General features: G+C 40.2%; 1 protein-coding gene across 13 annotated transcripts in view; it reads left to right on the top strand.

Moving 5' to 3' along the window:
- The window catches only part of tenm1 (teneurin transmembrane protein 1), an 832896-nt gene that overhangs the window by 702615 nt on the left and 103719 nt on the right, over positions 1-26562 (top strand). For all 13 annotated transcript variants that reach the window (XR_011342879.1, XR_011342876.1, XR_011342875.1 and 10 more), the window contains 5 exons: positions 2129-2396; positions 3639-3782; positions 9663-9912; positions 13072-13092; positions 18718-18950. Coding sequence is in view for 8 of the 13 variants with exons in the window: in XM_069892937.1 (XP_069749038.1) it covers positions 2129-2396; positions 3639-3782; positions 9663-9912; positions 13072-13092; positions 18718-18950 (916 nt within the window). In the remaining 5 variants the exon portion in view is untranslated. The remainder of the gene's footprint in view (positions 1-2128; positions 2397-3638; positions 3783-9662; positions 9913-13071; positions 13093-18717; positions 18951-26562) is intronic.

Genomic DNA, 26562 nt, shown 5'->3' with positions numbered 1-26562 from the left:
GTCTGTGAGTGAAAAGAGAAAGATTGAGAACCACTGTTGTATAGCATTTCCTCATTGGACAAACTTCCCCTTCCTGATATTAGTTTAATAAACCTCTGAACAGTTTCCAGTGCATTGATGTCCATCCTTAAATATGGAGATTTATCCTGTCCACATTCTCCAGGTGGGGTTTCATTTCATCTATGAATTGGAATGAAACTCCCTTACTTTTGTACTCAATTCCCTTAGCAATAAACAATGATGTGTTAGGTTTCTGAATTACTTGCAATACCTGTGTGTTCTTCTTTGGCTTGGCTTCGCGGACGAAGATTTATGGAGGGGGTAAAAAAAGTCCACGTCTGCTGCAGGCTCGCTTGTGGCTGACAAGTCCGATGCGGGACAGGCAGACACGGTTGCAGCGGTTGCAGGGGAAAATTGGTGGGTTGGGGTTGGGTGTTGGGTTTTTCCTCCTTTGCCTTTTGTCAGAGAGGTGGGCTCTGCGGTCTTCTTCAAAGGAGGTTGCTGCCCGCCAAACTGTGAGGCGCCAAGATGCACGGTTTGAGGATTAGCCTTTTGTGAATTACACACTAGGATACCCAGCCCCTTCTTTATCTCAGAGTTCTGCAAACTCTCAACATTTAGATAGTATGCAAGTTATTTTGAACATGTTCACATTTTCCATTTGCCCGATCTTTCCCCATTCATTAACCTATCTAAATTGCTTTTTGGATCCTTCATGTCCTCTTCTCAGCTCACATTCTTATCTATTGTTTTCAGCAAATTTAGCAATCATAACTTAAGTTCTGCATTCAAATCCTTGGTATAAATTGTGAAAAGTGAGGCTCCAGCACTGAGACTTGTAGCACATCATTTGTTATACCTGGTCAACCAGAAAATGATCCATTTGTGTCTGCTCTGTTTTTGTTGGTCTGTTCTTTCCATGCCAATATATTCCTCCTACATTTTATTTTCAGCATTTGTGTTCATCTCATCAAATGCCTTTTGGAAGTAACAGTACAACACAGTTATTGGTTCCTCTTCATCCCATGGACATTTTCCTTCTTCAAAAAGCATCGATAAATTGCTTAAACATTCTTTCCCTTTCACTAAATCATGTGGCCTCCTTGCATTGATTCTCCTGTAGCATCTTCAATAAAAGCATCTAAGCAATTTCTTCTGTCAGATTTCTGTACGACTCCAAGTCGTGCAATCTTAAAAATGTCCAGCACAAATGAGGCCGTTCAGCCCATCAAGTTAATCCAATTTCATTGCTCTTGATCTTGAAGACCAGGTATGACTTTTTAAGTGTCATCCAAGTTGTTCTTAAATGCTGTTCAGGTTTCCACTTCCATCCACTACTTACTGACAGCTCCTCTCTGATTCTTCTGTCAAATAACTTTGGTAAGTTCTGTAATCCTTCTGTTATGAATAATAATCCTTCCTGTTCATGCTGTTTTACCCTCTCGTAATTTTATACATGTCAAGTCAACCTCATTTTGTCTCAATGCTGCACTAACCACCAGCCCTGATAATCTCTCTCCATAACTATGATTTGCCAGGCCTGGTGAAAATCTCATTTATCCCTCTCACCACTGTTATCACACTTTCTATAGTGTGATAACCATATCTGTATAGAGCACTCCAACTGTTGTCTAACTCGTGTTCTTCACAGTTCTGGGATGAGTGCTCTTGAATTCTATAACTTGGCCAATAAAGATGAGTATCTCATATACTTACTTAACCTTATCTACTTGTCCTGCTACCTTCAAGGATTTATGAATAAAAAATATGATAGCCAACCATCCCCTTCTCTTAACAAATTCATGCTAGCTATCCTTGATTAACCTATGACTGATTAACTTGATTCCTGCTGGCTTTCAGAATTTGCTCCAACGATTTGCCCAATAATCCTTCAGGAATTACTTTGAGATAACCTAAACTAAGTTTTCAAAGAACACATTGAACCAACTGAGAAGGATATTTTCAGTCTCAGTGTAAATCTGAACTCAGATCCTCAATGTAAATCTATAAATTTCAGTTATTTTACAGAAAATGAATAGCGTAAAGGTATTATTGCGGTGTACCATTATATCTCATATTTATGGTATAAAACTATCTCAAACTCAAAAGCATTAACATCCTTTGCCAGGTTGTACAGGAAGAAATTGCTATCCCGGCCAGCTTTGTGAAGCTCAGTTACCTCAGCAGCCGTGCTCCTGGGTATAAATCATTATTGAGGATTATCATGACCCATGCATTTACTCCAAATGGATTAATCAAGGTTCATCTTATGATTGCCATTGAGGGGCGACTCTTCCAGAAATTGTTTCCTTCCAGGCCCGACTTGGCTTACACTTTCACGTGGAACAAAACGGATGTTTACGGGCAAAAAGTTTCTGGTCTCACTGAAGTAGAAGGTCAGTTATCTTAAATTACATTAATATTTCACACTATTTATCCATGTGTACATTACTTGTACAAGCACTAGATTTTTAAAATTATTTTCCATAATATTCAATGGAATTCTTTGGAAATTGCTGCCTTATTTGCATTTAACTGCTGAGTTATTGTTCATTATAATGAGTTTGGGTTCGTATTATATTTTGAGCTTGCCATTTAATTTATTTCTTTTTAATACCACTTTGCAGGTCAAAACGGAGTGCATTTCAGACCAAGTTGTTTGATGCACTTTTTTTTTAATGATTTGATCTGCACAATAAAGATGAATTTCCAAGCAATTATTTTTCATCTTCCAAGACCAGGCAGCCACTGCTTTGCAGAGATCATTTGGGTGTTTTTTGCAGGTTTGCCTTTAAAATATCTTTTAGCAGAAGTAACTACCTCTTGAGGATGGAACGAACAGGGGGACTTCTTGCTATCCTTTAGTTTTAGAACAACGGCCTTGCAATTTCTATCTGCAAGTTATAGTAAGATCAACTTTGGTGTGCAGAACAATCAAAATATGGGATAATCTGTTTTTAATTTGAAGTGAACTGACTAACAAAGTCCATCTCATCCATTTGGTGAGAATTATATGGATTAATTGTTATATAATCTGCTGCTTTTCGCTGTATTTTCTCAATGGTCGGTGTACTGTTGGCCAACAATGTTTGTAAAGCAGCAAACTAGAAATATTTTTTTCATGCATGTTTTTATTAAAAAGGTATTCAATTCACTTCAAAGGTCTCATGTGGTTTGTATTTCACAGGACAGTCATATCCTGGAGTTTGCTGAATTTATTATGGAGAGTCTTTCACTCCTTGAATTGTTTAGATATTTCCATCAACGAATGACACAAAATACTTAGTGCTATAATTTTATAAAAACTCATCAAGTAATGTAAAATAATTATTTCATATTCTCCAATGTTTAGTCAGTGTTGTTTTAGCCAAAGAAATTTGGGAAGTGCGAATGACTGATTCTCACTCAGACATCCAAGCCTAACCCAGCCAACAATTAACCTGACAGAGGTGGGGGGGTGTTTAGTTTCAGTATATGACAAGGTTTACCTTCAATAAAATTAAAACAGCAGGCATATTAAGATGAATTAAAGAGATTATCAGGCATGTAAAGTGTTTAAATGGACAATATAATGCCTCTGTTTGAAGTTATAATCTCAGAAAGAATGGATTCAAAATTTTGTTTCATTTGTTTCTCAGTTTCAGTTGGGTATGAATACGAATCCTGTCCTGATTTGATACTCTGGGAGAAAAGGACAGCAATTCTTCAAGGGTTTGAAAAGGATGCCTCCAATCTTGGAGGATGGTCTTTGGACAAGCATCATGTCTTGAACGTACAAAGTGGTAGGAGTCTACTCTGAAATTGATGTATTGAATTCATGATGGACGTGAATCAATTTTTCAATATCACTATCAAAATACATGCTTAAAAAAAAGACCACAAACCGCCCGAGTAACATCATTGTTTTTGTCTCCTGAACATGCAGGCCCGTGACAATCTCTCCCCAAATCCTGACGGGTGCATGCATTTGATTCACAACAAACTTCCTTTTTGTGCAACAGTAATCCCACTGGGCAAGATTAAATAGCTGCGCAGAAATTGTATCACGAGTTCTCTTTTGAGCTTGCTGGAGCAAGTTTTGTTCAGAGGGTGATACAGTTAACATAGTGTTTATAAAATTTACAGCTTCGGCAACCTGAGTTCAAATCCAGTGCTGACTGTGAGGAGTTTGTATATGCTCCCCATGTCTGCATGGGTTCCCTCTGGGTGCTCCAGTTTCCTCCCACCCTTCAAAAAGTATTGGGGTTGTACATTCATTGGGGTATTTTGGTGGAGCATGCTTGTGAGCCAGAAGGGTCTGTTATGTCTAAATTTGAAATTTAAATTTAATATTGCCGTACACGACTTTGGAAATTCAGAGTGCTGTGCCTGCTTTAATGCCCTAAAATACAGAAATGTAACACTCTAAAACAGCAGGCAGGATGCATGTACGCAATAGATGATTGGTAAAGGCTAAAGAATAGACTTGCAGGACAAAACACTCAAATGACTACTTGTTGCTTTGTTTATATTGTTACGGGCCCAGAGGACCCCAAATCCCAGCAGCAATAGAATTCACCAAGACAATGGTTACTCAAACAAAAGTTACTTTTAATTATCTTTAAACATGAAAACAGAATCACCCTTTATGAAGAGCTAGAGGAAAGAAGACAAGAGGGAATGGGAAGGGAAGGAGAACAAGGAGTAGGCTAGCAGAAACCAGGGAAGTCGATGTTGATGCCATCTGGTTGGAGAGTGCCCTGTCTTCTTTTCTCCAGGTCTCCACCCCTTCCCTCTCCATTCACAGAACCATCCCCCTCCCCCGCTTGCTGGAGTGCCCTCCCTCTCTTATCCATCTTTTACCTCCTGCCTGTGGGACCGTCCTCCTCCCCGTCTCTCCCCCCCCCCCCCCACCATTTTGTTTTATCCCCTGCTTACATTTTGTCATACTTTGGTGGGTTCAAGCCCAAAAAAATTAGTTTTGTTTTCTTATGAGCCCAGAGGACCCCAAAACCCAACAGCAATAGATATTCACCAAGACAAATGGTTACATAAACAAAAGTTGATCTTAATTATCTTTAAACATGAAAACAGAATCACACTTTACTTATCACTATTGACTTAAATAACAACTTAGCCCCCTTCTAATTCTAAGCTTACGTGCATGTAATGTCGGTGTAAGTTCTTTGGTTCACAGTTCAATCTCACTTCTCATTCCTCCAAGTTCACTGGTTTCAGGCAATTCTTATACTGTGCACAGAATTTAACATTTATAAAGTTCACCAGACTTTGGTGCTTGAAAGGTAAATGGTTACTGCTCAGGAAGGTTCTTGTTGGTTTTCAGAGAGAGATTTGTTGTTCCAAGACAATCACAACCAATTCCTTTTTAATCAGCCACTTCAGTGTATTGCTGATGAAACTTGCCCCCTCAGGGTTCTCCAGATGATGACCTCTTTCAGGTCACCACAGAGTTCCTTTTTCTTTCTCTTATTTCAAGTGAAGCATTAAACCACTAGTCCTCTCCTCTTGCATGAATCACAAGGACTTTAACCAGACTGAACTAAGCACTCACAACCCGTCTTCCAAATGGGGTTTTCCACAAGCTTGCCAGCTTGTCCTGTTCCAGTCCCAGTTGCTGCTGCTGACTGTTAAACTGTAGAACTAATCTCTCTCTCTCTCTCTCTCTCTCTCTCTCTCTCTCTCACTCTCTCAGAGAGAAAGCCTGTTTGACACACTCTGTTTGCAAAGCCACATGACCCTTGTAGAACAGCAAGTTCCCCACCAGACAATCTGCGGCTCTGACAAGTTCTTTCATCTGTTGCCTTTTTGTAAACAACAATTAATTAGTGAAGCCTTTTGGACACTCTCCAAAGCTTTTATAAAAGCTATTGTCCCCAACGTGTCTGGCTTGAGCTCCAGTAAATAATATCTGTTTTAAAGTGTTTGTATGTGACCTACATTAAAATACCTGCCCCAATTTATCTCCACAAAAAAATGTCTATATTCTGACACAGTATCATTAACTTTGTTACATACAGTATGAAGTTTGACCTGCTGAGTTTCTCCAGCATTGTGTTTTTATTTTAACACATCAAATTATCAAGGTAATCAGGGAACAGGAAACACTTTTCTCTGTTGATAAATCTCTATTTCTCTGTGAAGAGGAAGATTAAATAAGGAAGGAATATTCATGAAGTACACAAATATTTTTAAAATATTGAGAGTCTGAAGAATCAAAAATGAGCTCATCAAAGTCGGCGCACGAAGGAGAGTTTTTTAATGTCTGGTTGAATTTTGCAGGGAAAGCTTTCCAGTTCGCTGCTGATTTTCTCTTGGTTCTCCATACATGGGGCAATTGACTCCAGAGTTGCGCGTAGGTATGCGCAATTGCTTTTTGCTGAGTGCACCCCAATGTTCGACAACTTTTGGAGTCAGCATGAGAGCAATTTCTGTTCAAGGTTACAATTCCTGTTGGAGGTTACAATTCCTGTTCACACACAGAAGAGGAATATGCTCTGAAAACTTACGATCAATTAAACTGATGTGTTGACGCAGGGGGTGAGGGAGTTCTTCATGATTGTTAATCAATTTGGAGAAATGGCTTTGAGGAGTTACAGTAGGTCTCATTATCATTAGGTTGATTTGAATTTAAAATTTTATTTAGACATGCAGCACAGTAACAAGTTCTACTGGCCCACAAGTCTGTGCCACCCAATTACACCTATTTGACCTCCAATCCCCGTACATTTTGAAGGGTGGGAGGAAACTGGAGCAAACCCACGAAGACATGGGGAGAATGTATAAACCCCTTACAGACTGCGCGGGATTCGAACCTCTGTCACTGGCGCTGTAAAAGTGTTGCACTAACTGCTAATTTTTCATGTTTTAAATGCCAGAAATAATTTCCCAGTTTTTAATTGTTTGAGTAATTTATATTGTTTCTGATTGTTAGAGAGCTAATTGTCATAATACTTTCACCATTTGGGTGGAACATATTCTGAAAACCGCCAACAACCCTGCCCCCCCCCTCCCCCACCCCCCAAATGATGGAATATTATGTGCATTAGGCTTTGTTGCACCTGAAGGTCTCACTGGTATAAATTGGCAAACCTCCTCCACCAAATTCCCTCTCTGGAATGAGATCAATTGTGAGTTTGTGCAACTTTGTCGTTGTTCAATGAAACCACATTCTCGTGTGGTCAAGTACTGTATTTTATTGTTTCATGATCAGAAGTTTGAGTAACTGAATCTATTCATGGTCTTTTTTTTGTTATCTTCAGCCTTTTATAAATGTGGATTTCAAATGGAATGCAAAAGCAAAGAAATTAATTCAGGCACTTTAAGTCAGAAAGTTTACATAATGTGGTCTAATTATATTCTGCTCCCTGACCTTTCTCTGGAGAGTACATTCATTCCAGATTTACATATGCTCTACCACACGAAATCCCAGCTCATTTCTGGGATTCACAGAATAAACATTAGAGTGGGAAAGCACTATTCAAGCTAATACATGTTCCTGTATCTTATTGGTCAAATTTAATTTTTGTTTTGGTTATTGGACCATGCATTAACACCAATATATATTACAAACACTTTGTTGTTCTTTTGTTGATATTCAAGTGCAATGTTTTTCAGTTTTAATTTAAAATCCAATTAATATATCAATGTGACTTGATCATAATACAAGGGCAACCATTAATCTGTTGAAGTAGTCTGCTTACCCCAAGAACAACAACATATTTAGCGTTTATGAAAATGTGATTCGCTAACAGTTATCGAGTCAGTCAGACAGCACAGAGGCCCTGGGGGATATAATTAATTCAGCCCTATAACTCGTTATGAACCTATTTCTAGAGAGGGAGTGACTATCTTCCCTTTGTATTTGATCCAGCTTTAATTGAGTGGGTAAATTTTGAGCTGAAACCACAAAACTTTCAACTAATGAAGCTTGGGTATGCCTCAGACTTCGGAAATGCACTGTTGAATGTTGATATGTGTGATTTGCTAAATGATAGATGGAACAGACTATCTCTGGAACCTGCACCAACAAACTCCAGCGTCAGCTGAGGAGTTGCCTCTCCAATAATACCCTGGATCAATATCACACTATTGTTTTTTTTTAATTAAAATTTATATCAGTGAATTCTGCATAGGAAGGAATCCAAGACAACAGTAACTGCAGTTATAATCCTAGCAGCTGCTTTAATTGCCCTGGCTCCATGTGTCCTCTCCCTGTGGTCACACTCTCCACGGTCACATCAAAAGGCTAACTACATTTGCAGAGAATGATGAAATAAATGAGAAGTTCAGAATAATGCTATGAATGAATCAATGAATGGAATTGTTGTATCTGGGTTAATCTGCCACAGATTTAACACATTGTTCATTTCTGTGATTGTGAGGAATTTCTGCATTGACCCTCCACAAATAATGCAGTTGAGGCGTCCCTAATGAAGAGCATACCATTTTTGGGGGAGGATCTCGGCATTTGTGCAGGATCCCTGAAGTTGACACTTGCACTGGAAAATGCTAACTGTTCACCAGAGTGGAGCAGCACCAAATACTACAGTGACATCTCAATACGACAGTGATAAAAATGTCCTTAGGTTTCCTCCCACATCCCAAACATGCTGATAGATTCATTTGTTGCTTTAAATTGTGATTTGTTTCAGTTAAGTAGAAAAGAGAATTAAAGAGGAAGTTGATGGGTACATCAGAAAGAATAATTGAGTATTGCTGGTAATTCCCCCCGTTAAGCACTATTAAAACTGTTGAGGTTTTTTGAATATTCCACCCTTACAGCCAATAACGTCAAAACCCTTCCAACCCACCCCCCACCCCCACACCCCCTCAGGTGAAAAAATATTCCTCCTGCCCCTCATAATTTTTCTATCAATTACTTTCAACCCATAGCTCCCTGGGTTTTTTTTAACCCTTCTGCCAAGGGAAGCGATCGTTCCTCTTCACTCTGCTTGGGTCGCTCATAATTTTATGCACCCTCTAAATCTCCCCTCAGCCTCTTCAGTTCAACAATTCAACTGAAATCTGTCCAACCCGTTGTCAGTGCTACAGTGTTTCTGGCAACCTCCTCATAAACCTTCACTACCCTGTTTTGAGTGGATTCACATCTTTCTTCCAATGTCATGACCGGAACTGCACATGATATTCAAGCTGTGGTCCAACAACTGGTGCCCAGCACTATCTCCTTGATCTCACACTTTTGACTTAACCAAAGAAAAAAAGCACTTTTCATTTCTTTTTAACCAAATTATTAACTTTAATTATCAGTTCTTCTTTTCCTCTGTATCTCTAAGTATACCCAAATTTATTGTGTATTCCATTGCCTTATTGCATCTCCCCAGGGCATCATCTCACCAGACTGAATTCCACCTGGCTGTCAACAATATGAACAATCTCTGTATCACCTGAGACTTTCACCAATCCATCATTTAAACCTCTTCATGTGCAAAACTTGGTTTCCTGCCACTGACAAATGATGATTCATATCGTTAAGCATCACATATTTTTCGCAAGGAACCTTGATCTAACTTTTCTTTTGATTCAGATCTGCAACGTTTATTTACATGAATTACCAACATGAAACTTTGATCACATATATCTATTGTTCAATTAAATACATGTAATCTCCCTTCGTTCTGTCCTCCTCTGAATTTTATTTTCAGGAATACTACACAAAGGAAATGGAGAAAACCAGTTTATATCCCAGCAACCATTTGTTATTACAAGCATCATGGGAAATGGTCGTCAACGGAGTGTTGCTTGTCCAAACTGTAACAGTCTGGCAAAGGACAATAAACTCTATGCACCAGTTGCACTGGCATGTGGCCCAGATGGCAGCATCTACATCGGGGACTTCAATTTTGTTCGCCGGATCTTTCCATCTGGAAACGCCATAAATATTTTAGAGCTGAGGTATAGCATGCATGGATGATTTATATGTTAAGAGTTTCACACCTGAAGTCTTGCTGTTACTAGCCTGACATTTTAAAGTATTCACTATTGACAAGAGAATGCATAACTAAGTGCTAAATCTATTTACAATGTAATCTGGAGATTATTTTTAGCCCTGAGTATTTGACCTTCATTATTATTTCCAACTGATCTGGTATCTTCCTTGTGAAGAGTTAGTATAATCGCTGCATTGTGTATACTTCACATGGAATTCTTCCTACCCCTCGCCTCCATCATCCATCAGTAATATTCAGCATGGTGCTCGGAAGGAAGTTTTTATAGAATCCAGTATCCAGAGTCCCAGTCTGTTTCCTGCCTCCTTTGTCAATCTTGTGTCGATGAAAACAGTCACTAGCATCAAGAGTCATTAAGACTGACCTTCCCATTTTCTGGAATGAAAGAGCTAGCTCTGGAATATTTTGAACCTTTAATCAAGCTATCACCCATTCCAGCAAAGTTTAATGTGTTGGAAATAGATTGTGGACCATAATTGGGGACATTCAACTTGAAAGGAAAGCTGGAGAATGGGAGAGAAAACAAAAATGCTAACAATAAGGGAAGATCTGCTGGTGAATCTAATAAGAGAAAGTGAAACCCAACATGTAACAGAGGTAAGATTAAGAGAATATCAAGTCAATAGTGGTCACAGTGTCATATGGTTTATGATGAAGGAGATATTAAAGAGAGAAGCCCAAGATGGTTGAGAGTAAAGCTGTCTCTGAGAGGCTGAAGGGAGAATTTAGGAAAATGAAATATTGTGAAACATTTGGGAAATATCTAAAATGGAGCTCAAGGAAAAACTTTCACTCATGTAAAACACCACAACTAAAATACCAAATAATATTTACTTTTTTACCTATTTATGCATTTACAAGCAACTATTGCCTTTATGAATGTTATACACGGTGCACCAAAAATCAAAGCCAACAGAACAAGGAGAATACAGTAAAACCAGGGAAGAATTAGAAAGGCAGAGGAACAATGAATCTGACTTCTCTATAGACATATCAATAAAACAAAGGCCAAGTCAGATTGGAAATAAGAGTATAGTCATTGGAATGCATGGCAACATTTTTAAGCACTGATCAAAATTTAAATATACTCAGAGCATATTGCATGAGTAAACACTTCTATGTGAAATATTTCCTGACATAAAATTATCTGTGCACTAATTTTTGTTTTCCGTACAGAACACACTCATAATCATTGGAATTGTGCACCAATGTTAGTCAGGAAGGTTCAGTCACTTGGTAATCACAATGAAGTAGCAAACTGAATTCAACATGGGCTTTGACTGGTTCTCTGACTGGAGGCTTGTGTCTAGTGGTGTGCCTCAGGAATTGGTGCCAGGTCCATTGTTGTTTGCAGATGTCACAAAGATTGGAGGTGTCGTGGAAAGTGAGGAAGGCTTTCAAAGCTTGCAGACGAGACTCGACTAGCTAGAAAAATGGCCTGCCAAGTAGCAGATGGCATTTAATGCAGACAGTGTGAGATGTTGCATTTTGGAAGGACAAAACCAAGAAAGGACATGCATGGTAAACGGTAGAGCACTCAGAAATGTGGTAGAACAGGGGGATCTGGAAATTCAATATTCACAAGTAGATAGGGTCGTAAAGAGGTTTTTGCATATTGGTCTTCAGAAATCAAAGGATCAAGTTTGGAAGTTGGGCTATTGTGGTAAAGTTGTATAAAACATTGGTGAGGCCAAATTTGGAGTATTGTGTGCAGTTTTGGTCACATAACTGCAGGAAAAGTATCAATTAAATTGAAATAATGCAGAAAGGATTTACTAGGATGTTGCCAAAACTTGAGGAACTGAATTACAGAGAAAGGTTAAACAGATTGAGACTTTTTTTCCCCTGGAGTGTAAAAAAATGAGGAGAGATTTGATAGAGGTATATAAAATAATGATGGTAGAGATCAGTCGTTTTTCAAACTGCCCCCCTAAACTCACATGCCACCTTAACTAATCCCTATGCCATAGGTGTACTGTGATTAGTAAGGGTTTGCTTAAGGTGGTATGTGAGTGGGAAGGGAAGGTTGAGAATCACTGCTCTAGACCCAATAGTTACTGAAATATTTTGCTTGAGAAATTGTCATTGGCCCATTTCCTTTAGTGTTATGAAAACAAGCACATAAAGAGTCAATTAGGTACGAATAAAACAGTGGTTTTCAAACCTTTTTCTTTCCACTCATATTCTTCTTTGTCTTGGCTTCACGGACGAAGATTTATGGAGGGGTAAATGTCCACGTCAGCTTCAAGCTCGTTTGTGGCTGACAAGTCTGATGCGGGACAGGCAGACACGGTTGCAGCGGTTGCAAGGAAAAATTGGTGGGTTGGGGTTGGGTGTTGGGTTTTTCCTCCTTTGTCTTTTGTCAGTGAGGTGAGCTCTGCGGTCTTCTTCAAAGGAGGTTGCTGCCCGCCGAACTGTGAGGCACCAAGATGCACGGTTTGACCACTGGCATTGGTCAATGTGGCAGGCACCAAGAGATTTCTTTAGGCAGTCCTTGTACCTCTTCTTTGGTGCACCTCTGTCTCGGTGGCCAGTGGAGAGCTCGCCATAGAACACGATCTTGGGAAGGTGATGGTCCTCCATTACCATTAAGTAATCCCTTACTAATCACAGAGTCCCCATGGTATTGGGATTGCTTAAGGTGGAATGTGAGTGGGGGGGAGGGGAAGGCAGTTTGAAAACCACCAGCATAGATAGAGTAAATGCAAGTAAGCTTTTTCCACTGACAGGACATGGGTCAAGGTTGAAAGGGGAGAGGTTTAGCGGGAGCATTAGGGTATGGAATGAGCTGCCAGCTGAAGTGGTGAATCGGGGATCAATTTTAGCATTTGAGAAATTTGGATGGGAGGAGTATGGAGGGATATGGAATGGGTACAGTGGGATTTGGCAGAATAATAGTTTGGCCAGACTAGAATGGCTGTTGGGCCTGTTTTTTGTGCTGTAATGTTCGATGGTTCTATGTATCATTTCACCCATTTTTGTGCAAATATTTATTAGGATAATTAAGTTAATTTTGTATATCTTAAATTTTATTAACACAACATTTAAATCTTCTTTCTTTTGTGTGGCTCATATGTTTCATTGATACTTCAACATGCTGCATCAGAAACAGAGACATGAGGCACAGGTAGGTCAATGTTTTGTGATGTCTGATCTATTAATGCAAAGTTTAAAAATGTGAGTGCCTTCTTAAAATTAGGTGAAAGTTGTTGAAATGCACAAAATCTAGTGAAACTCCCTAGCTAAATATTTCCTTAATAAGCTTCCAAGACTGCAACTGGCACCAGTTATTTTGGTTTCGGTTACCATAAGCCTGTGCTCTTAATAAGAAAGATGCACAAACTGAAACCTCAGTCTCAGGACCTTGGGTAAAACTGGGTGTCAAAGGAAGAAGCAAAGGGAATTTCTCAACAAGAATCCCGAGATGTGCTGGTTTCTGTTGAAATCACTTGTGAGCATTTTCACAACAGGCTTCCTTAACGACAGCCTGATGGGGCGAGAGGAGTAACCATTCGGCAAATACCAGATCAGCAGGAGATTATAGTGGAGATGAGAAATGTTTGTGGAGTCAGAACATGTTAGTGATTTGTGGTCAGAGAGTAGGCCCTGTCAAACTGCTGTGTAAAATGGGGTTAACTGGGCAAATTGCCCCACTCACGCAGCAGTTAGAAAATGTCCAACCCAGTCAGCGTGGTCCTAATCCAACCGGGGCCCTGACCTACCTCAGAGGGAGTCAGGGAACCCAGTTAAACTTACCTTGGTCACATCCACTTGCGATTTAAACAGGAAAATGACCGACCCAGTTAATCTGGTGAAGTCAGCATTTAGGCTCTGGTGTCACAGGGAAAACCCTGGCTGAAGAGCCTGCTGCGATTGGGGGGGGAGAGTGGGATCACTACCGCAAGGCCTGGGGTGGGGGAGGAGAGGGGGTCCCACAATCTGGGGGAGTGAGGTCGCTGCCACGGGGAGAGAGGTCTCTGTGGGAGGGGGGGCCGCAAACTCTGGGTCGCCGTGACGGCTCAACATTTGCGGCAGGGGGACGGTGCTGGGGGGGGTTGCTCGATCGATGGAGTGGAGTTGATTGATGGTGGGGGTGGCAACTGATGGGAGAGGGTGACTGACTGGGGGAGTGGTGACTAATGGGGGGACTGACGGGGGTGGCAACTGACATCTGGTGGGGGGGGGTGGTTGGTGGCGGGGAAGATTGACTACTGATAATTCCCGTGAGTGCATGGAGTGTCATTGCTGGGGCAGGATCCCCCCCCTTAAATTGCTGGGTTGGCAATTTAATGAGTCAATCCCCCTGCAGTTTAAAAGGTGCTTCCAGCACCTTTGCCCCAGTAATCACACCTGGGTCCCAGGAGGGTTACGCAGGTGCTGCAATTTAAAAGAGCCTATTGAAATTGCAGATTTGGTTAAGAAAGATATTAAGTGACTTAGGTGAGGGGGTTGTGTTCTGCCAATGGCAGCTTTATTGGGGTTTGCTTTTGTGACCCAAGAAAGTAATCCCACTGCACTGGATCCAGAAGGAGCACAGAATCTGGCCCTTCCACCTCCTACTTGCCATGATTTTCAGATCCCATCAACCATAGCCTCCAAAGTTTGAAAACGAATATGTGCCAAACACCAAAAAAAATGTTGATTTTCCTGCCTCTAATGAGCACTCATTTTCCTGATTTACCCCATTTCCGGATGCTGGAAGAAGTGGGTGGGTCAATCAGTGGGGAAAAATGCACGTCCACATTTCAAGCCAAGACCCTGCATCGGGAAGAGGTGGGTGAAGGGGGAGTGGAATTTGGTGGGTGATGGGAGAAACAAGATGTGAGGGAGGGCAGATGGAACCATTTGCCATTTCACCAGCTGGTTGGTGATGCATGGAATCTGATGGGGTGGAGATGAAGGGCAGCTGGACCAAGTGGAGAGAGGAGACAGGCGAGTTGATGAAATGGAGAAGAAATTAAGGCAAACAGTTGAGTGGGAAGAGAATAACAGGGGTGTGTGTTATCTGAAAGTGGAAAATTCAACGTTCATGCAATGAAGCTACCTAAGCAGAATGTGATAAGATTCAGCTATCACCTACTAATCTGATTCACTCCCTCTCCCCTATCAGCTGTCCATCCATCATCCCCTCCATCCGTCTATCATCCCCTCCGCATCTGGTTCCATCTATCAGCCTACCAGCCTCTATCCACTCACCCCTCTCCCCCACCTCTGACCTGCTTAATGCTGGCAATCCAAAATGTCAACTTCTTTCTTTTGCCTTCCAAAGATACTGATTTGCCCTCCCATAGAAAGCTTCAAGCCTAAAATGACAAAGCATTCAAGGTCTCTAGAATCACCATTGAAGTTAGAGGTGGGATAAACAAAAAGGGTGATTTCATGGTTCTTTTCCAAAGGAGAGCAATCATTTTAAAAGGCAAGCTATGTTCTTGAGGAGTGACATCAAGTGACCATGGTCATCCAGATTTGGGGATGGAGGGAAGGAAAGACAGGAAAATGTACAGTCAGTGACTGCTTAAAAATTAGCTCAAAGTATGAGGGAAATAGAGAAAAAGTGTGTCCATGACAAAGAAGCTCAGAACATGGATTCATTCAGTGGGCTTGGGGAAGTTGTAGGAGTAGCAAATGGTCTCGTTTATAATAGCAATGTCCCTGATGTTTGTCGAAGGTGAGTACAAAGGTGGCAGGGAAAGGGAAAAATTGTTCATGGGTAAAAGACGTACGTCTAGGTTACTCCTCAACTGGAGCCACCAGTGGGTTGTTCATCAGGTCAGACAAGATGGAGATAAGGAGACTCTGCCAATTTATAACCTCTAAGAGGAATGAATGTACAATGTGGTATGGTAATATGAGCCACGGAACGAAATCAGTCAGGACAATCCAATCAAAACATTCCAATTATGTGTTCATTTGCTGTTTATTAGTCCATGTTAATTAGACCTCTTTATTCTCTCCTTTAAAAGATTAAGCAATAGTTTTAATTGCATTCCACACCAGGACTAGATATTAAGTCAATGTGTTTTGGGTTATGTTGAAAATTCAGGAGTGATTTTATTCAGCCTGCTCGTTCTTTGTGAGCAACATTCTAATTAGCCAATATTCGGGGAGAAGCAATGACTCCAGGCCATGTATGACATCTAGCAGATGCTATTATTTATTTCAACAGAATAAATTCATTAATTTTAATTCAATATAGTAGTGTAAACACAAATAGCTTTCATTTCTCTTAATGAGAGCCCAGAAATCCTATTGATGCACAATAGAATTTTTTGCAACATTTAATTGATGGTCATGACTACCTATTGTGTTGGTCGCATTCTCTCAAAAGGCTGCTGTGTATCTCTTCCCGGATGATGTGTAGACATGCAGAGGCGCTTCAGCATGTGCAAGAGCATTGTTGTCAATTGTGCAGAGTTCTTCTGTGCATATGAGGAGCACAGATGGAAGAAGTCTTAGAGGCTGGATTGAGGTTGGATGTGACATGATTTAAATGAGGCTTGATATGAGTTGCCCATTGCCAGGAAGTCCAAGATGTTCATTATCTTCTGGATAGATCCTGCCAGAGTCCATTCCCACTTCCTTTCTTTGCCCCAATCATTTCTTTATTTCACCCCAAAACCTAAACCCAATTCCTAATTTGCATGCCAAATGACCCAATCCCCTTTCTGTCCAAACTGTCCTCATCCCATTGCCTTCCCATATTTCCCTCACATCTACTGAGGGATAATCTTCCCTTATCACTTCCATATTGTTTCTCCAGCATTTTCCTTTTACCCTTTGCCTAATGTTGGTGGACTATGAGTGGGGAAAAAAAAACTTTTCTTACTTAGTTATCCTGCCACAGAAAGAGTCATGCTGGTTCCAAGCAAAGCAGTCCCATTCCACCTCTTCACACTGGCAGCACCAAGATCAGCCCTAAACCCTGCTCCCAAAGGTTGTGAAACAGGCTCAGCTGCTACACCAGTCTCCTTTCCGACTGTGCTGCCTTACTGTAATGTGTGCGAAGTCTGTGCTAGTCCATATGATGCCTAACTGTGAGTTGAAAGCGCTGCTACTGAACCAAACATTTTGGTAATGGACACGCTTCATTCATGTTTTTTCGCACACTTCACCAGTATTGGCACGACAAGTAAAGTGAATCATGTCCTCCACCTGGAAAACATTGCATTTGGAAGAAGTGCACCTTCATCTGCTGCAGGTGACTGCTGAAGTGTATTGAAATGGAGAGGTACCTGCCAAAACACAGCTTCAGTTAGCCACTGGGATATACAGTTGACTCGTGTGGTTGATAGCAAAATTATGTGAGCTGTTGACAGAGCAGCTCAGAATATTAATTGGTCCGATAGTTTATTAGGAACCTAACCAGTACACCCCAGCAGCAAGATCAATTACTGTATTACACTATACAGAAAAAGGACTTCCAAAATGAATAATGGTTAACTAACATTTAGAAAGAAGTGAACTGCATTCTCTATTCTGATTCAACCCTAACTGCTTACCACAGTGTGTGATCCGCACTTTTATTGGTACTCGTCCGCCTTTGTTTTAAGCTACATCACTTTAATTCTGGTACAAAACAAACCGACAGAAGGCTGATTTCGTACACTGCCACAGTCAAATTAGAATGATTTGCGCTGAGCTTTACATCAGTATAAAGATAACAGAGTAAACAATGTGTCAGATATCAATGGCCTGTTTGCTATTGACTGTCTTGTTGATGGACAGAGTAACCGACTTGCTCCTGGGTGACATACATTGCTTTCATCAGACAAGCAGCTTGAAGCCAGATGAGAGCTGGCAAAACTTTGTACCTGCACAGCTGGTGGATCAAGTATTTTTGTCCAAAGAGACTCAAAGTAGTCACCACAGCAATGTTCAACTTCAGGCATTCTATCAGTCATCCATTGAGAGAGAGAGAGGGACACCCGCATTGCCACACGCTTGTTCAGCTGTATCGTCTGGCATCAGGTGCTCCAGTGTCTGACAGCACTAGTACAATCATTTTTTTTTCTTGCTAGCTTATGAGAATTGTTTCTGCAAGCTTTGCAACAATCAGAAATGACATGGCAGATGGTCAAACACATCCAAGGGTATTGTGTGCCAGTCAGAGAAACATAGAAAATAAATGACAGTAAAAATATACAGCAGAGAGCTCCACACGTGCACAAAAGCATCTGTAAATTATAGAGTTAAAACACAACAGAGATCTGTTCGTAAGTTTTTCATTCTCCATCAGCTATATACCTCAATCTGGGCTGTTGATGAAATAAATCGTTCAAATCCAGATTGATCTTACTTCATGTACAGAATTTATGTTATTTTTGGTGCTTCCATTCAGGAGGAGTTAAACCTTGAAGACTTTGCAGATTGGTTTAAAAGTCTTCGCTTTGACACGATTAAAAGAGTGGAAATGAGTTAGTACTTCATGGTCACTTGAGCGACATATTGATTTGGTTGCCATGGAAATAATTTATTTGTCAGGGGCTTGGCCTCTTGAATCTGTGAAGAATATTACCAGCAGACATAACAGCAGTCGAGAGCTTACATGAAGAGCTACACAGAAATAGAAAATCAGGAAGTTAATGAAATAGGATTATTAGTCACAATATGCACTTTTATGATTGTGAGATTTAACTAGAAATGAAACAAATTTTTGAACCCTTTGCACAACTGTTCCTTCAGACAAAAAAAAATGCACAGATAAAGGAAGCCAAATCTGCAAAGTTCTAAATTGCTTTTCCTTTTCTTTCAGCCACAGTCCAGCTCACAAGTACTACCTAGCGGTCGATCCTGTTTCTGGATTGCTTTACCTGTCAGACACCAGCACCAGGAAAGTGTACAGAGTGAAGTCCCTGACACAAACCAAAGATCTCTTAAGGAACTCTCAGGTGGTGGCTGGAACAGGAGATCAATGCCTCCCATTTGATCAGAACCATTGTGGAGATGGGGGGAAAGCCTTTGAAGCCTCTCTCACCAACCCCAGAGGTAAAGTGCATTCTCAGTTGAACCCCACCCCCTCCCCCCCAAAAATGACTTGTAGCTTCCAAAATGTATAAGTTTGTTATTGCCCTCATTGTTAATTGGACATGTTGGCACAGCTGGCATCAGCTTTATGGTATGTTTAATCATCAAAGTGCAAGTTGCATACGAACTAATTGGAAATCACATTTGCATTTGGGTTGTGACACATACTTCAAATCCATCACAGAACATTTCTTCAAATTGAAAACATTGTAATCATAGAGTAGAAATTGGTGTACAATTTTCTCCCATTCTGTACAAAATTTCCTTCAACTATTATAATGAGATTATAATCTATTAAAAAGGATGGGAATCTGATAAATACAAGTTTTGTCCTCATTAATATAGTTTAGAAATTCAATCACATTATCCTGTCTTTATTAGGGTTAGGAAATTAAAAAAATTTTTTTCACATCACTCAGGAAATCTGATTATTCACTTCTCTTCTTCCCTCTTGTGTCACCGATGCTGGAGATCATGCCATTCTCTCTGCAGCACTCCTTGTGGAGCTTGCACTAAATCATGTAGTTTTTGGGGTGACATACTGGCACTCATCACAGCTTTAGTGATGTGGGCTCAATCAGTGCCATCTTTGCGGTTTGCACATTTTCCATATGATGACTTTGGTTTTCTGCAGGCACTCTTGTTACCTCCCACATCCGAAAGATGTGCACGTTGGTAGCATAATTGACACAGTAACTTGACCCAGCAGGTAGAGCCCCCTACTTACGATGGGATTCATTTCCGTGACTCGCATAGTAAGGTGAAATTATCAGAAGTCAAGGCCTACCTGTATAGGTAGTTGGATAAGCCGCTCCCACTGAGAGACTGACATCCCTTCTTCTACTTGGAGGTTGACCCAATGTCCACGTTCCTGCCAGGAGCCTCCCAGCGGCACCGGGGACTTCAGCCTCCTGACATACCCCAATTCTGCCGGGAGCTCAAGATGGCGTCTGGTAACTAGGGGCAGTGCCATCACTTCACAACCTACATTATGATTTGGAACACAGTTGCAGATTGCTGTTGCTCTCTCTCCCTCCTCAATCTCTCCCTCTCAAGTGACGGCAATCTGCACTTGCGTTCCAAATCACCTTATTTTAAAAAACAGGCATTGGGTCCGACAAAGCACAATTGGGAAGCGATCCGCTTCTGCTGATTGGATACAAGTAGACATACCCCATCCTTAACTCAAAGTACAAACATTCCCAACAAAGCAGAACCCTTGATGTTTTTTCTTTATTCCAACAGCACAAATATCTCTCTCTTCACTAACAGAAAGTACATTCCCTCAGACCTTGAAGGAATGGGCACTGGCCGAAATATTTAAAATGTCCTTAGCCACGGGTAAGGTGCCAGAGGATTGGAGGGTTGCTCATGTTGTTCCATTGTTTAAAAATGTTCCAAAAGTAAACAAGGAAATTACAGACTGGTGAGCTTGTCCTCAGTGGTCGGTAATTTATTGGAGGGTGCTCTGAGAGATTGGACATACAAATATTTGGACAGCCAGGGGCTGATTAATGATAGTCAGCATGGCTTTGTGCATGGTAGGCCGTCTTTAATGAATCTTAAAGATTTTTGAGAAGGTTACCAAGAAAGTAGATGAAGGAAAGCCTGTGGATGTTGTCTACATGGACTTTAGTAAGGCCTTTGACAAGGTCCCACATGGAAGGCTGGTTCAGACACTAGAGAGGTTGTAAACTAGATTTGAAATTGGCTGAATGGGAGAAGACAGAGAGTGGTAGTGGAAAATTGCTTCTCATACTGGAAGCCTACGATTAGTGGTGTGCCTCAAGCATCAGTGCTGGGACCTTTGTTGTTTATATCAATGATCTGGATGATAATGTAGGAAATTGAATCAGAAACCTTGCTGACGACACTTGTGGGCAGCGAGAAAGGCTTTCAAAGCTTGCAGAGGGATCTGGACCAACTGGAAAAATGGGCCAGATAATGGCAGATGGAATTTCATGCAGACAAGTGTGAGTTGTTGCATTTTTGAAGGACAAACCAAGGAAGGATATACATAGTAAATGATACGGCATTGAGGAGTGCAGAGGAACAAAAGGATCTAGGAATACAGATACTTAATTCCCTGAAAGTGGTATCACAGGTAGACAGGGTAGTAACTCAAAGCATTGAGTACAGGAGTTGGGATGTTATGGTGAGATTGTTTAAGATATCGATGAGGCCAAATTTGGAGTATTGTGTGCAGTTCTGGTCACCAAACTACAGGAAGGATATCGGTAATATTGAAAGAGTCCAGAGAAGATTTACTAGGATGTTGCTGGGTCTTTAGGAGTTGAGTTACAGGGAAAGTTTAAACAAGTTAGAACTTTATTTCTTGAAGCATAGAAGAATGAGTGGATATTTGATAATTTACAAAATTATGACGGGTATAGACAGAGTAAATGCAAGTAGGCTCTTTCCACTTATATTAGGAGAGATAAATACGAGAGGACATAGCTTTAAGGTGAAAGAGAAAAGGTTTACGGAGAACATTAGGGGGGACTTCTTCACTCAGAGAGGGGTGGGAGTGTGGAACGAGTTGCCATCTGATGTGATAAATGCGGACTCACTCTTAAGTTTTAAGAATACATTGGATAGAAACATGGATGGCAGAGGTTTGGAGGGTTATGGAATGGGTGTTGGTCAATGGGTCTAGTGAAATAATGTTTTTGGCACAGACTTGAAGGGCCGAATAGCCTGGTTTCTGTGCTATGGTGTTCTATTGTACACTGTCCATCATTTTAACATGGATTTTAAGACCAGAATATATCGGAGTGGAATTCAACCATTCAGTCCATCGGATCTGCCCCACTATTCCTTCATGGAAGAGGTATTGTCCTTTTCAACCCCATTTTCCTACTTTCTCCACATAACCGTTAATTTTCTTCCTAATCAAGAACGTATCTGTACTCATTGACTTAACCACCACACCTGTCCGCAGCAATGAATTCCATGCACAGTATCCATAACTTCTGGGTAAAGAAATTCTTCCTCTTCTAAAGAGACAAATTTGTATTATGAGACTGTGATTTTTGGTCCCAGACTCCTCCACCATCAGAAAATCCTCTCCATGCCCACTCTACCCAAGGCTTTAATTGATAGGTTTCAATAAAATACAGTATCCCCATATTCTTCCACACAAGTGAGTTGATGCCTTTCCCATCAATGGTCTGCAAAGAAATGTTGCAGCTATTTCTGCTAAATATGAGTCCATCCACATCATCAATACTAAACAATGGATCAGCATCTTCGTCCAGATAATATTTATTTAGCTGTGCAATGTTGTCATATACATCTGTGCAGCTACCCTTTATTTCTGACAATAGTTATATTATGTCGAGAAACAAATATAACAAATTGAATGCATTGCTGCCAAGTGAACTTAATGGAGAAAATGATGGCCAACCACTCGACCTAATTGTAGTCACTTTACAGATATGTAAATATTCACTACACTGACACAGGTGGAGCTAACTCTCTAAACTTACGTTTTGTCTTTCTCAGGATTTAGTTACTCATGGGAATGCAACGTGGTTGATTGAACATTAACTTGAATATTCTGTTTACATTCGCTTATGCACTTTAGCATTTGGCATCAGACGTTTTCCTCCATTTTTTCTAAAAAGTCCTCAAAGGCTTCAAGGCCTTTGACTTGTTGAAACAGTGGACAGAGTGATTTGATACAACTGAAATGAAGTAGTCATCTGTGTTGGATAACATAATTTGAGCTCATTAATGCCTGAATAAAATGAAATAAAATTAGAACTAAATATAATGTGCTTTAGTTCATTTTGCTCCATCTATTCATGGAAAACTGTCTGATCATCTTCAAGATTTGTGTGAAGGTCCTGAAGTCTTCTAATCACATTTGTTTCAGGCTGAATGGTAAATGATCGTAGGGCAGAATATTAAACTGAAGCTTTATGCAGCAAGCAATCTTGTAGGCAAGGCTCATTAATTAAAATGTGAAAAGGACTATTGACTTAATTATGCTCATGGCTATGAGCAAATTTGATCATTAGGAGCATCTCCAATTAAAAATAGAAAAAAAATGGTTCTATTATTTCTACTTGGCACAGCTGGAGAAGAGGGCAAAGTGTCCCTGCGTACCTTTCAAGATATTTAAAGGTGCAAAGCTCAAGTAGTGAAGTTGTTAGCTTGGACACTTAAGTCCAATAATATTTCTGGAAAGACTAGCCAATAACTCCACAGTAATGATCAATAAATTTGAGCAAAAAGTGATTTTCTTTTCCTTGAACCTAAGGACCTCATAGTATATGGTGGGACATTATCCAAAGTATTGGATTTTGCTTTCCCATTGAGTTTAATTAACCCTACATGAATTGCAAAAATAAGTGGTGCCCACAATATGCGATTGGCAATACCCATTTTGCTGCTGAGATTCGAAGAAAGCAGTCATTTCTAATAAGAGAAAAATCAACTGCCTTCACAATGCAATGCTCCAATCTTTCACTATTTCCTTGTGAACTATAATGATTTTTTTTTCTTGCAATTTACTTTCTGACTATTACCAATCAGACCTGCAAGCACTCCTACTCCAAAAAAAAACATCAGAAGTTAAGAACAAACTATTGCAGTGAAAAGCTTCAGTGGGGCTTATTGTTAAGATCATGCCATAATAAGTCATTTTGTACTGTAGGCCTGTTAGAGATTCTTTATTGAATGCTATTGCTCTTTTAATGTTCAGGATGATAGAACAAGTCAATAATCATTTTGTTTTTAAGAACATTGCTAAAGTAACATTTTATTTAGATTGATTGAACTCTTCAAAAATTTGACTCCGACAAAAATGAGACAGTGCTGTTAAACACTATGCATGAGAGACAGAGATAAAAGCAAGATTGTAGCATTAATAACTTAAAGGTGAGATAAACTGCTATTTTAGCAATAGCTATTAGGAGACACATTCCAGAAAATGTTGAATTCATTCCGCAGGATGCGTAGGGACTGAGGCAAGAGAAATTGAAATTACATCTCAGTTCATTTCATCACTGCTCTGTCAAGAGCTTCCTGCAGTTTTGTTTTACATTGAGTTCAGAGTCATGAGAGAGGAGCTGAAGGGGGGGGGGGGGGTTGATTTGAATGGGCCCCAAGCAGGGATGACAGCAATGCAGCAATGGCAAGAGTTTCTTGGGGTGTTCTGAAGGCTCACGATCATTTCTTTCCAAAGAAGAAGATGCATTCTAGAGGAAGGGTGAGGCAATGGTGGCTGACAAGGGAAGTCAAAAACTGCACAAAAGCAAGAGAGGCCACACTGTATTTTAAAAATTAGCAGAAAGCCAGAAAAAACTACATACCAAGGTGGCTGAAGGGATTGTGGACACATTAGTAGTGATCCTTCAAGAATTACTATTGTTAGGAATCATTGCAAAGGACTGTAAAATTGTAAATTTCACTCCACTCTTTAAGAAGGGAGTGAAGCTAAAGATACATTTATTGACTGGTTAGCCTAATATCCGTAGGTGAGAAGAATGAGGCTTCAAACTGCTTGAAATCACATGATAAAATAGGCTGAAGTCCTCATGATTTCCTTCAGGTGAGATATTACCTGACAAATCTGTGTGCATTCTTTGAGGAAGTAACAAATGGGATAAACAAGAAGAGTCAGTAGAGATTAAACAAGAAAATCTGCAGATGTTGTTTACTTGATTTTTTAGAAGTCTTTTGACAAGATGACATAAATAGGCTGCTAAACAAGATTGGAGCCTATATACCCAAAAGGAAATTCTGGCATGGATAGAAGATTGGCAGAAGGCAAAGAATGCGTATAAAGGGAGCTCCTTTTGGTTGGCTGCTGGTCACTCATGGTGTTCCATAGGGGTCAATGTTGGGTCTGCTAATTTTCATGTTTATATATTAATAATTTGAATGATTGAATTAATGACTTTGTGGCCAAATTTGCAAATGATACAAAGATAGGTGGAGAGCTAAGTTGTGTTGAGGAAGCAGGAAGTCTGCAGAGGGACTTGGACAGCTTGGGAAATAGGCAAATAAGTTGCAGATAGAAGACAGTGTAGATAAGTGTATCCTCGTGCTCTTTGGAAGAAGGAATCAAGATGCAGACTATTTTCAAAATGGGGAGAAAATTCAGAAAGTTTTCATTCAGGATTCCCTCAATGTAAACATCCAGGATGAGCCAGTGTTAAGGAAGGCAAATGAAATATTGGCATTCATTGTAGCTAGAATATAAAAGTCAAGGGTGTAATGCTGAGGACTTATAAGGCATTGATCGGACGACGTTTGGAGTACTGTGAACTGTTTTGGGCCCCATATCTAACGACGGGTGTGCTGGTATTGGAGAGGATCCAAAGGAGGTTTACAAGAATGATCCTGGGAGTGAGGGTGTTAACATATGAGGAGCATTTGATGACTCTGAACCTGTACTCACTGATGATGGAGGATCCAATTGAAACCTACCAAATATTGAAAGTGCTGGATAGAGTAGATATTTACAGTAGTGAAAGAGTCTTGGGCCAAAGAACTCAACCTCAGAATAAAAAGAGAGGAGGAGAAATTTTTTCAGTCAGAGGGTGGTGAATCTGTGGCCACAGACAGCTGTGGAGGCCAAGTCATAGAGTATATTTAAAGCAGAGGTCAATGGGTTCTTGATTAATAGGGGTGTTAAGCATTATGGGGAGAATTTTCAGGTGTAATTCTATCACTCCATATGTTTAACAGTATGAAAATTGAAATCAAGTGCAAAGGATCGGTAGTAATTAGGTAGCCAGGAGAATTTCATGTCAACAAAAGTGAAACAATCTCCAGTGACACCGAAGCCATGTTTAAGTTTAAGGAGAATAGGATTGAGAGGAAATTTACATCAGCCATGATTTGAATAGCAGAGCAGACTCAATGGGTTGATAGTCTTAATTCTGTTTTGGTTTGAAAATCATGTGTTCGGGCTTCTTGAAATAACTTTATGTGTAAAGTTAAAAATCGGAATAAATATCTTCATTACATTTGTATCTTAGATTCATTTGAATGTGTAATGTATTCCTTACTGACAATCATTGCAGTATTTGAAATGGACATTGTATTGCCTGTTGATCTCTCATTCATTATGGTCATTAATACTTCATGGAATTTGCTAAAATCAGCAATAATCCAACAAGGAACATCTACAAAATATGATTTAATTGACTGAAGGTAAATCTTATCTATATTAAGACATCATGACTTTAATGCAAGTGAAATGTACTGAACACACTTGCACAATGCAGCATGTCACAGGATGAAAGAAGTAAAATCCAGGTCCTCATTGAGTTACGCATTACAGAAACAGGCCATTTATCCCAATTCATTTCTGCTGGCCAAGGTATCTTCCTGAATTCATCCCATTTGCCTGAATTTGTCCTTTATCCCTGGAAACATTTCCTATCCATGTACCTGTCCAAATGTCTTTTAAACATTGTAACGGTACCAGCCTCCACTACTTCATTTGGCAGCCCATTCCACGTATGCAACACATTCTGTGTGGAAAATCTTGACTCTCGGGTGTCTTTAAAATCATTGCCCTCTCACTTATTACCCTTGAGCATCAGATTCCTATACC

The sequence above is a fragment of the Narcine bancroftii genome, chromosome 8 (assembly GCF_036971445.1).
Source record: "Narcine bancroftii isolate sNarBan1 chromosome 8, sNarBan1.hap1, whole genome shotgun sequence".
In the NCBI taxonomy this organism is placed as follows: domain Eukaryota; kingdom Metazoa; phylum Chordata; class Chondrichthyes; order Torpediniformes; family Narcinidae; genus Narcine; species Narcine bancroftii.
Note: the sequence above shows the minus strand (reverse complement) of the source record. Positions and strands in the feature narration are given on the sequence as shown.